Source organism: Leucoraja erinacea, chromosome 43 (assembly GCF_028641065.1).
Source record: "Leucoraja erinacea ecotype New England chromosome 43, Leri_hhj_1, whole genome shotgun sequence".
NCBI lineage: Eukaryota > Metazoa > Chordata > Chondrichthyes > Rajiformes > Rajidae > Leucoraja > Leucoraja erinaceus.
In genome coordinates, this window is record NC_073419.1 from 1,671,865 (window position 1) to 1,683,935 (window position 12,071).

The 12,071-nt window shown below is 45.3% G+C and overlaps 2 protein-coding genes across 7 annotated transcripts in view; one reads left to right on the plus strand and one right to left on the minus strand.

Annotated features, from left to right (window-relative positions):
* The window catches only part of cables1 (Cdk5 and Abl enzyme substrate 1), a 234,206-nt gene that overhangs the window by 198,547 nt on the left and 23,588 nt on the right, over positions 1 to 12,071 (plus strand). The window lies entirely within an intron of this gene.
* The window catches only part of LOC129714873 (transmembrane protein 241), a 116,819-nt gene that overhangs the window by 69,642 nt on the left and 35,106 nt on the right, over positions 1 to 12,071 (minus strand). For all 5 annotated transcript variants that reach the window (XM_055664720.1, XM_055664716.1, XM_055664715.1 and 2 more), the window contains one exon: positions 11,785 to 11,833. In XM_055664720.1, the coding sequence (XP_055520695.1) occupies positions 11,785 to 11,833 (49 nt within the window). The remainder of the gene's footprint in view (positions 1 to 11,784; positions 11,834 to 12,071) is intronic.

The following is a 12,071-nucleotide window of genomic DNA, read 5'->3' on the forward strand; positions in this document are numbered from 1 at the left end:
ATTTCGTTCAAACTAAAAGTTTATATGACAATAAAGGATACTTTATACTTTATACTTTAACTCTACCATAAATATATCCACTAACATTGTCTCCTGTGGCAAAGAATTCCACAGATTCACCACCCTCTGACTAAAGGAATTTCTCCTCATCTCCTTCCTAAAAGAACGTCCTCTAATTCTGAGGCTGTGACCTCTAGCCCTAGACTCTCCCACTAGTGGAAATATCCTCTCCACATCCACTCTATCCAAGCCTTTTACTATTCTATACGTTTCAATGAGGTCCCCCCTCTTTCTTCTAAACTCCAGCGAGTACAGGCCCAGTGCCGACAGGCGCTGATCATGGGTTAACCTACTCATTCCTGGGCATAATCCTATGCATAATTAGAGGCATAATGTGGCGGTACGGTGGCGCAGTGGTAATTGCCGCCTCACAGCGCCAGGGACCTTCGATCCTGACTACGGGTGCGGTCTGTACGGAGTTTGTGTAGACCAGTTTCTGCAGTTCCTTGTTTCTACATTACTGGGGTAGCGGTAGATTTGCTGCCCTAGTGTTTGCAGCGCCGGAGACCTGGGTTCTATTCCGACTACGGGTGCTGCCGGTATGGAGTTAGTCTATTCTCCCCGTGACCGCGTGTGTTTTCTCTGAGATGTGCGGTTTCCTCCCACACTCCAACGACATACAGGTATGTTGGTTAATTGGCTCAGTATGTGTGTAAATTGTCCTGAATGTGTGCAGGATAGTGTTATTGTGCGGGGATCGCAGGTCGGTGCGGACTGGGTGGGCTGAGGGACCCGTTTCCACGCTGTATCACTAAACTAAACTAAACTACCTTTTGCTGAAGGGCAAGTTCGTCTGCAGCATTGCTCAATGTTCTATGTTTAACTAACGTGTTCTTGTGTTGTAAACACAAAATGTGATTTTACTTGTTCATCAGTCACTGAAAGTTAGCATGCAGGTACAGCAGGCAGTGTAGAAAGCAAATAGTATGTTGGCCTTCATAGAGAGAGGATTTAAGTATAGGAGCAAGGAGGTCCTACTGCAGTTGTACAGGGCCCTGGTGAGACCACACCTGGGGTATTGTGTGCAATTTTGGTCATCTAATTTGAGGAAGGGCATTCTTGCTATTGAGGGAGTGCAGTGTAGGTTTACAAGGTTAATTCCCGGGATAATGGGTCTGATATATAATGATAGAATGGAGCAGCTGGGCTTGTATACTCTGGAATTTAGAAGGATGAGATCTTATTGAAACATATAAGGTTATTAACGGTTTGGACGCTAGAGGCAGGAAACATGTACCTGATGTTGGGGGAATCCAGAACCAAGGGTCACAGTTTAAAAATAAGGGGTAGGCCATTTAGGACTGAGATGTGGACATTTTTTTCACCCAGGGAGTTGTGAATCTGTGGAATTATCTGCCATAAAAGCCAGTGGAGGCCAATTCACTGGATCTTTTCAAGAGAGTTAGATATAACTCTTAGGGTTAACAGGATCAAGGGATATGGTGAGAAAGCAGGAACGGGGTACTGATTTTGGATGTAGACACAAAATGCTGGAGTAACTCAGCAGGACAGGCAGCATCTCTGGAGAGAAGGCATAGATGCTGCCTGCCCCGCTGAGTTACTCCAGCACCTTGTGTCTACCTTCGATTTAACCAGCATCTGCAGTTGTTTCCTACTGATTTTGCATGATTAGCCACGATCATATTGAACGGCAGTTCTGACTTGAAGGGCCGAATGGCCTACTCATGCCCCAATTTTCTATGTTTCTAAAATGCTGGAGTAACTCAGCAGGTCAGGCAGAATCTCTGGAGAAAAGGAACAGGTGACGTTTCGGGTGGCGACACTTCTTCAGACAATTGACAATAGGTGCAGGAGTAGGCCATTCGGCCGTTTGAGCCAGCACCGCCATTCAATGTGATCATAGCTGATCATCTCCAATCAGTACCCCGTTCCTGCCTTCTCCCCATATCCCCTGACTCCGCTATTTTTAGCTCTCTCTTGAAAGCATCCAGAGAATTCCACAGACTCACCACTCTGTGTGAAAAAGTGTTTCCTCGTCTCCGTTCTAAATGGCTTACCCCTTATTCTTAAACTGTGGCCCCTGGTTCTGGACTCCCCCAACATCGGGAACATATTTTCCTTGTGGTCCCTTGACACCGTCAACCTGACAAAAACGGTTTCAAATGCATTTTATGAACTCGGCTCACAAACCACTTGTGCTCATTTGTTTGCACCAACTATACGAGGGACTAATGTCCTCCATAAGTAACCTCTATCCTAGTTGCAAGCCCGGATACCTTGATGTATGTTCTGTCGACATAATTCAGAAACTATACCCACAAATGTTTAGTTTGTAGCGGCACCAATCGTGGTGAATAAGGCCAGACGTCAGGCTGGTTCAAACAGTAGTTTTATTCAGGTGTTACATGTTAAGTTGGTCCTCTAACGTAATTGTCAATGCTGCTGTAGCTGAGCGAGGTTGTTCTCTCGGGCTCAGCTACCTGTTGACTCCCTCAGTCTCAAGGTGAGATAAGCTTAAGGAGCAGGACACTCCCTCTAGCCCGTGACGTCACGTGCCAGCCCTCGTAGCTACTGACGAGGGTTTGACCATAAGTGGTCCGTGTATCAGCTGACGCCCCAAGTTTAAGAAAGAACTGCAGATGCTGGAAAAATCGATGGTAGACAAAAATGCTGGAGAAACTCAGCGGGTGAGGCAGCATCTATGGAGTGGAGGAATAGGTGACGTTTCGGGTCGAGGTCTTTGTAATTTTATGGCCACAGTATCATCCATTTGTGTTCTGCAGCCACTGTGACCATTGTTTGCCCACCTCCATCATTTTTACATTGCAATTATTTTCTTTGCATCAAGAGTCAAGTCATGAGACAAGAGTGTTTTATTGTCATATGTCCCGGGTGGGACAATGGAATTCTTACTTGCTGCAGCACAACAGAATATGTGAATATGGAAACATTGTACATAACAGGAAAGTAAAGAAAAAGTTCAATAAATAACAAATATAGTGCAAATAACAAATAATAATATAGTCTTTTGCAGTTCAGAGCTCAGAGCTTATTCGCTGTTGTGTTTAATAGCCTGATGGCTGTGGGGAAGTAGCTGTTCCTGAACCTGGACGTTACAGTTTTCAGGCTCTTGTACCTTCTTCCTGATGGCAGTGGTGAGATGAGTGTGTGGCCAGGATGGTGTGGGTCCTTGATGATTTTGGCTGCCTTTTTGAGGCAGCAACTACGGTAGATCCCTTCGACGGTGGGGCGGTCAGAGCCGGTGATGGACTGGGCAGTGGTCACAACCTTTTGTAGTCTTTTTCGCTCCTGGACGTTCAAGTTGCCGAACCAGGCCACGATGCAACCAGTCAGAATGCTCTCTACCATGCACCTGTAGAAGTTTAGGAGAATCCTGTTCGACATGCCAAATCTCCGTAATCTTCTCATGAAGTAGAGTCGCTGATGTGCCTTCTTTACAATTGCATCGGTGTGCTGGGTCCAGGAAAGATCTTCTGATATATGCACGCCCAGGAATTTGAAGTTATTGACCCTCTCCACCATCCATACATGCCATACATTCCGAATTAACCATTTTCAATCTTGGACACCTTGCAACCACGTTACACTAATTGCCAAGGAATCAAACCATTTATCCTTATTTGTATCAGGGATTCATTGACTGTTATAAATGTCCTCCGCATTCACAGATAGTGCATTCAATTTTAACCCTTTACCATTTACCCCAGCTATATTCTCAATTACTGATGCTGGGATGACTGATTTTATACTTGAATGACTTTCTATATTGAATGCAATTATGTTTAGTCCTGGCTTTTCACTTCAAACTTATGAAAACTCCCCCAAAACTCCCTCACCATGTTACTTTGGTAATATATAATGCAGCCCAGACCATCACCCAAACCAACCTCCCTTCTATTATCCAGATCAGTCTGAAGAAGGGTCTCGACCCAAAACATCACCCATTCCTTCTCTCCAGAGATGTTGCCTGTCCCGCTGAGTTACTCCAGCATTTTGTATCTACCTCCCTTCTATGGACTCCATCTACACCTCACGCTGCCTCGGCAAGACCAGCAGCATCATCAAGGACCAGTCGCACCCCGGCCACTCCCTCTTCTCCGCTCTCCGTTCAGGGAAAAGGTACAGAAGCGTAAAAACGCACACCTCCAGATTCAGGGACCGTTTCTTCCCGGCTGTTATCGGGCAACTGAACCATCCTACCACAACCAGAGAGCAATCCTGAACTACTATCTACCTCATTGGTGACCATCAGTCTATCTTTGATCGGACTTTACCTTGCACTGAACGTTATTCCCTTTTCCTGTATCTGTACACTGTGGACGGCTCGATTGTAATCATGTATTGTCTTTCCGCTGACTGGTTAGCACACAACAAAAGCTTTTCACTGTACCTCGGTACATGTGACAATAAACTACACTGTAACTGAATTCAATTTTAACACTACCATTTTTCCCAGGTCTATATTTGCAATTACTGATGTTGTGATGACTGATTTTATACTCTGTCCATTCGTGACTTTCTTTATTTACTGCAACTATCTTTAGCCCTGGCTTTTCTCTTCAGTCTTCCCCAAATCTCTTCACCATATTACTTTGGAAATATACAACCGCTAAAGTCTTGACATTAGAGAGCATATCGGGTGCAAGAGAACAATGAGAACACTGCTTCTGGAAGAATTTTGAAACCTCTGGTCCATTTCACATTTTGTCGTGATAGATTTCATAGAACAAAAAGGAAAGTGCTGGAGTAACTCAGTGGAACACACAGTGCTGGAGTAAGTGAAGAAGGGTCCCGACCTGAAACATCACCCATCCATGTTCTCCAGAGATCATCGTCAGATTGTTCTGTTTCGGGTCGGAACCCTTCTTCAGACTGGTGATTAATTAACCGAGTTGATTGAAAGATACAATATGGAAACAGGCCTTTCAGCCCATCTAGTCCAGGCCAGACAACGATCGCTCGTCCACACTAGTTCTATGCTATCCCACTTTCACATCCACTCCCTACACACGAGGGGGCAGTTTACAGAGGGCCGATTAACCCATAAACACGCTCGTCTTTGGATGTGGGAGGAAGCCAGAGCACCTGTAGGTAATTCAGAAATGAACCCGTGTCTATGGCGCTGTGAGGCAGCAGCTCTACCAGCTGAGCCATTCAATTCAATTCAATTCAATTTAACTTTAATGTCATCGCACAAATACAAGTATGAGTACAACGAAATGCAGTTTTGCGTCAGTCCGTAGTAGTTGTACATAAAGAAAACAAAAAAAATAGAAAGAGGGAAGATACAGAATAATCAGGAAATACAGAATAATTAAACAATGGGGACGGAGAGACTGGAGAAATCTATTGGCGGGACTCCGAGTTCAGCAATGTGATTGTGTTGTTGTAGAAGCTGTTCCTCATCCTACTAGTACGTGGCCTGAGGCTCCTGTAACGCCTCCCTGATGGGAGGAGGGCAAACAGTCCATGGTTGGGGTGTGAGGGGTCTTTGATGATCTTCCCAGCCCGTCTCAGACACCGTTTTCGGTGGAGGGCATCCATGGCAGGGAGCCATGGAGGCATCCACATGAAGTTGCACATACGACGTTAACAATGACCAGCTTGATGTCAAAAGCACAAATGCTTGATGCCTTTATACTATATTCATATTTTGGCACCCTATTCTGGCTCTGTAACGCACTCTGAAATGGCTTGGCAGAGTATTCATGGATTCACGTGGTAAGCAGCTGATGATGGGTCTCGACTGCAATATTAAGGGCCTGTCCCACTGTACGAGCTAATTCAAGAGCTCTCCCGAGTTTAAAAAAAAAAAATCAAACTCGTGGTAAGCACGTAGAATGTTTGTAGCGGGTACATCGGAGCTCAGGACGTCTCTTAGCGGCTAGTAACACCAACGGCAGGTACTCGGGGAAACGCGGTAAGCTCGTGAAGACTCGTGAAGATTTTTCAACGTTGAAAAATGTCCACGAGAGCCCCGAGTACCTCCGAGCGGCTGTTACCGTAATTCTCCGAGTTCGAATCTGTCGAAACTCGGGAGAACTCTAGAATTAACTCGTACAGTGAGACAGGCCCTTCACCCATTCCTTCTCTCCAGAGATGCTGCCTGTGCAGCTGAGTTACTCCAGCATTCTGTGTCTATTAAATAAGGTCATTAAGCCTGCCATATCAGTGGTGGATTTTAGAATGAGCTTTTAACTCTTTAGCTCGGGCCCCATGAATATTTCCTCATCGTATATGTATCAAATTCCTCTTCTGACACTTAGCGATGAATGTGCTACGACCCATTTTCAGGCAGTGCTTTCCAGTTTCATAAAATTGTAAGTCATTTTATTTCACAGTGTTTTTTTACAGTGAAGTTTCTCCTTCAGTCTATACAAATGCAAAGCTGCGCAATGACAGAGGACAAGCGACAGTTCGGGTCGGCAGGAGGGTCCCGGGGAGACATGATGGTGACAGGAGTAAGTCTGCAAGAAGCCTGCCATGTTTTAGAATTGTACACTTAGCTTAGTTTCGAGATACAGCATGGAAACAGGCCCTTTGGCCCACTGAGTCCACGCTAACCATCTATCACCCGTCCAAGTCAAGTCAGATTTATTCGCCACGTGCACATAAAGTGCAGTGAAATGAATTTGCCAGCAGCGGTACAATAAAAAAAAAACACACAATACACAATAAAAATTTAATGCAAACATTCATCAGTGTGGTGGAAGGCACAAAGTTTGGTCAGCCCTCCTCCATTTTCCCCCGTGGTCCACTTTATCCCACTTACTAATCCACTCTCTACACACACTTGGGGACATTTACAGAGGTCGATTATTGTTATAAAATTATAAAAGGACTGGACAAGCTAGATGCAGGAAAAATGTTCCCAATGTTGGGCGTGTCCAGAACCAGGGGCCACAGTTAGAATAAAGGGGAGGCCATTTAAGACTGAGGTGAGAAAAACAAATTTTCACCCAGAGAGGTGATGAATTTGTGGAATTCCCTGCCATAGAGGGCAGTGGAGGCCAAGTCACTGGATGGATTTAAGAGAGAGTTAGATAGAGCTCTAGGGGCTAGTGGAATCAAGGGACATGGGGAGAAGGCAGGCACGGGTTATTGATTGGGGACGATCAGCTATGATCGCAATGAATGGCGGTGCTGGCTCGAAGGGTCGAATAGCCTCCTCCTGCACCTATTTTCTATGTTTCTATGTTTCTATCTACAAACCTACACGTCTTCGAGATGTAGAAGGAAACCCGAACACCTGGAGAAAATCAACGCAGTCACAGGGAGATGGTGTAAACTCCACACCCGAGGTCAGGATTGAACCCAGATTTAGATTTGTTTAGTTTAGTTTAGTTTAGTTTAGAGATACAGTGCAGAAACAGGTCATTGAGCCCATAACGTCTGTGCCGCCCAGCAATCAGTAGTTCTATCCTGCGCATTAGGGACAATTTACAAAAGCCAATTAACCTACGAACATGCACGTGTTTGGAATAGTGGCGGAAACTGGAGATCCCGGTGAAAACCCAAGTGGTCACATGGAAAAGATACAAACTCCATGCAGACAGCCCCCATAGTCAGGATCAAACCCAGGTCTCCGGCGCTGTAAGTCAGCAACTCTATCACTGTGCCGCCACTTTGGTCTCTGCCCTTAAAAGACCAATGGAGATTGCGGGCTTCGATCACGCTTCCTCTCGCAGGCCACGCAAGCAGATAGAGGCATTCATTTAAGAATGGTAGAGAATGTTCCAATCTCAAATGTCAATATGACCTACTGACAGAAGTATCAAAGTAGCTTCCTTTTAAAAAATAATTATAGCACAGAACAACATCATCTATTGCTGTCCATGGGCAGAATTATTTAAAAAAAAGCATGAAGCATCCCCATGTTACATGATCATATGTTTGAGTAATACTATGGTATGGTACACTGTAATATCAACCATTATCATGGTATGGCCAGTGGTTGGAGTAGAGGGAGGGGGAGCACAGAAATAGCATCTTCACCTCACCAATTCATGCATTCATCATCGCTGAAAACATTAGCGACACAGTGGTGCCGGTTTCCGACGGGAACGTTGACGGATGCACCACACATCTCTGTCCTCCAGTTCCTGCCGACTTCCGCCGCTGGAAGCATAGGATTTTGGTGTGTGTGTGTGTGTGTGTGTGTGTGTGTGTGTGTGTGTGTGTGTGTGTGTGTGTGTGTGTGTGTGTGTGTGTGTGTGTGTGTGTGTGTGTGTGTGTGTGTGTGTGTGTGTGTGTGTGTGTGTGTGTGTGTGTGTGTGTGTGTGTGTGTGTGTGTGTGTGTGTGTGTGTGTGTGTGTGTGTGTGTGTGTGTGTGTGTGTGTGTGTGTGTGTGTGCTTCATCATCATTACAATGCTGTGTACGACAGTGATCGCAACCTCTACTGAAGTATGGATGGCCGTTGGCTCGCTAGGAGCTTATCCGCCCTTTGACAGGTCTTGTTTTTGGTCCTGCTGCAGGTCCACAGCCCCCCTCCTTACCTGGCAAACCAGGTGGGGGAGACGGTTTAGTCGCCGACTATCCGACCATGGAGCAGGTAGCGTGGGATTACATGGTACCCGTGGCAGGAGGGAACTCCCCCCCCCCCCCCCCCCCCACCAGACCTGACCTGAGAACCAATCCTGTGACAATAATACTGCAAATCATCCATTCAGATTGATCCCAAATCAAACCGTTCCCCTGCAATGGCAGGAGATGTAACACCCAGAAAAAGGGACCACATCACCCCGATCCTGGCCTCTCTCCACTGGCTCCCTGTGCGGTTCCGAATAAATTTCAAGATCCTCCATTATGTCTACAAAGACCTTAACGGGCTTGCCCCCACCCACATTAAAAGTCTGCTTACTCACCACACCACCTCCAGCTCCCTCAGATCGGCCGACTTGGGGTTGCTGAACATCCCGCGGTCTAAGCATAAGATCAGGGGTGACCGCCCGCGCCTTTGCGGTTGCAGCTCCTAGACTGTGGAACAGCATCCCCTCTTCCCATCAGAACTGCCCCCCCCCCATCGACTCCTTTAAGTCGAGACTAAAAACTCATCTTTACTCTCAAGCCTTTCTTGACGTCCTCTGAGGGAGGGCTACATGGAACAATTGAACAAAAAATTGAACAATTTTTTTTCTTCGGTATTCACCAAGGAGAAGGATATTGAATTATGTGAGGTAAGGGAAACTAGTAGAGTAGCTATGGATACTATGAGGTTCAAAGTAAAAGAAGTACTGACACTTTTGAAAAATATAAAAGTGGATAAGTCTCTAGGTCCTGACAGGATATTCCCTAGGACATTGAGGGAAGTTAGTGTAGAAATAGCAGGGGCTATGACAGAAATATTTCAAATGTCATTAGAAACGGGAATAGTCCCCGAGGATTGGCGTACTGCGCATGTTGTTCCATTGTTTAAAAAGGGTTCTAAGAGTAAACCTAGCAATTATAGACCTGTTAGTTTGACTTCAGTGGTGGGCACATTAATGGAAAAGATACTTAGAGATAATATATATAAGCATCTAGATAAACAGGGTCTGATTAGGAACAGTCAACATGGATTTGTGCCTGGAAGGTCATGTTTGACTAATCTTCTTGAATTTTTTGAAGAGGTTACTAGGTAAATTGACGAGGGTAAAGCAGTGGATGTTGTCTATATGGACTTTAGTAAGGCCTTTGACAAGGTTCCTCATGGAAGGTTGGTTAAGAAGGTTCAACTGTTGGGTATAAATGCAGGAATAGCAAGATGGATTCAACAGTGGCTGAATGGGAGAAGCCAGAGGGTAATGGTGGATGGCTGTTTATCGGGTTGGAGGCAGGTGACTAGTGGGGTGCCTCAGGGATCTGTGTTGGGTCCTTTGTTGTTTGTCATGTACATCAATGATCTGGATGAAGGTGTGGTAAATTGGATTAGTAAGTATGCAGATGATACCAAGATAGGGGGTGTTGTGGATAATGAAGAGGATTTCCAAAGTCTACAGAGTGATTTAGGCCATTTGGAAAAATGGGCTGAAAGATGGCAGATGGAGTTTAATGCTGATAAATGTGAGGTGATACACCTTGGCAGGACAAATCAAAATAGGACGTACATGGTAAATGGTAGGGAATTGAAGAATACAGTTGAACAGAGGGATCTGGGTATAACCGTGCATAGTTCCTTGAAGGTGGAATCTCATATAGATAGGGTGGTAAAGAAAGCTTTTGGTATGCTAGCCTTTATAAATCAGAGCATTGAGTATAGAAGCTGGGATGTAATGTTAAAATTGTACAAGGCATTGGTGAGACCAAATCTGGAGTATGGGGTACAATTTTGGTCGCCAAATTATAGGAAGGATGTCAACAAAATAGAGAGAGTACAGAGGAGATTTACTAGAATGTTGCCTGGGTTTCAACAACTAAGTTACAGAGATAGGTTGAATAAGTTAGGTCTTTATTCTCTGGAGCGCAGAAGGTTAAGGGGGGACCTGATAGAGGTCTTTAAAATGATGAGAGGGATAGACAGAGTTGATGTGGACAAGCTTTTCCCTTTGAGAATAGGGAAGATTCAAACAAGAGGACATGACTTCAGAATTAAGGGACAGAAGTTTAGGGGTAATATGAGGGGGAACTTCTTTACGCAGAGAGTGGTGGCGGTGTGGAATGATCTCCCAGTGGAAGTGGTGGAGGCAGGTTCATTGGTATCATTTAAAAATAAATTGGATAGGTAAATGGATGAGAAGGGAATGGAGGGTTATGGTATGAGTGCAGGCAGGTGGGACTAAGGGGAAAAAAAATTTGTTCGGCATGGACTTGTAGGGCCGAGATGGCCTGTTTCCGTGCTGTAATTGTTATATGGTTATATGGTTATATGGTTACATGTATGTATTAATGTATGTACTTCATCTATGAACCACTGTTGTATAACGTTAGTACCTCCACCAATGTAAAGCACTTTGGTCAACGAGAGTTGTTTTTTAAGTGTGCTGTAGAAATAAAAGTGACTTGACATGACCTGTCTCTACAGCCCTCCCTCCACGGCCCCAGTAGTCCTTCCCGGTGAGACAGAGGTTCACATCCACCTCCTCGAACCTCACCTCCAGCATACAGTGTTCCTGATGCAGCCCCCTGTACATCGCCGAGACCAAGTGTTGGTCGCTAATCATTTTAACTCCCCTTCCCATTCCCACACTGACGTTTCTGTCCTGGGCCTCCTCCCTCCATTGCCATCTCTCAAACTAAACCAAATCACCTTTAGACTTCAGAGATACAGCGTGGAAACAAGCCCTTCGGCCCAACCAGTCTGCACCGACCATCGATCACCCCGTACACTAGCACTGGACTACACACTAGGGACAATTAACAGAAGCCAATTAACCGACAAACCTGCACGTCTTTGGAGTGTGGAAGGAAACCGGAGCACCCGGAGAAAACCCACGCGGTCACAGGGAGATCGTCCAAACTCCGTACAGACAGCACCTGAAGTCAGGAGCGAACACGGGTCACTGGCGCTGTGCGGCAGCAACTCTACCGTTGCGCCACCATGACGTCCAAAGTGTGGGATTGTAATACAGTAAGAATAGTGGCTTTATGAGAGGAGGAAATCAGCCAAAATAATATTTAGATTCAAAATTGGGTATAAAACAAAAAGTGTAGCGAGATTTTTAACAAATAAATATCTAGTGAGCTGAGGACATCTGTGGACACTGGCAGGGATATCAATCTCTTCAAACCATACTGATTAAATGTTGCATATTCATTTAACTTACCCGCACATGCAACGTGTAACACTCCCCAGTAGACGCCGTCTGATTCAGACTGCAACAGAGAAAACAATTTTTAATGTATAAAGACGCACATTCCTTGCTCTGTAGCTCCCCCTCATGGGGATCTAAGTTTAGTTCAGTTAAAGCCCTGTCCCACGGTACGAGTTCATTCCAAGAGCTCTCCCGAGTTTGCCCTGATTCGAACTCGGAGATTTACGGTAATGGCCATTTGTCGGTACTCGGGGCTCTCGTGGACATTTTGTATCATGTTGAAAAATCTTCACGAGTCT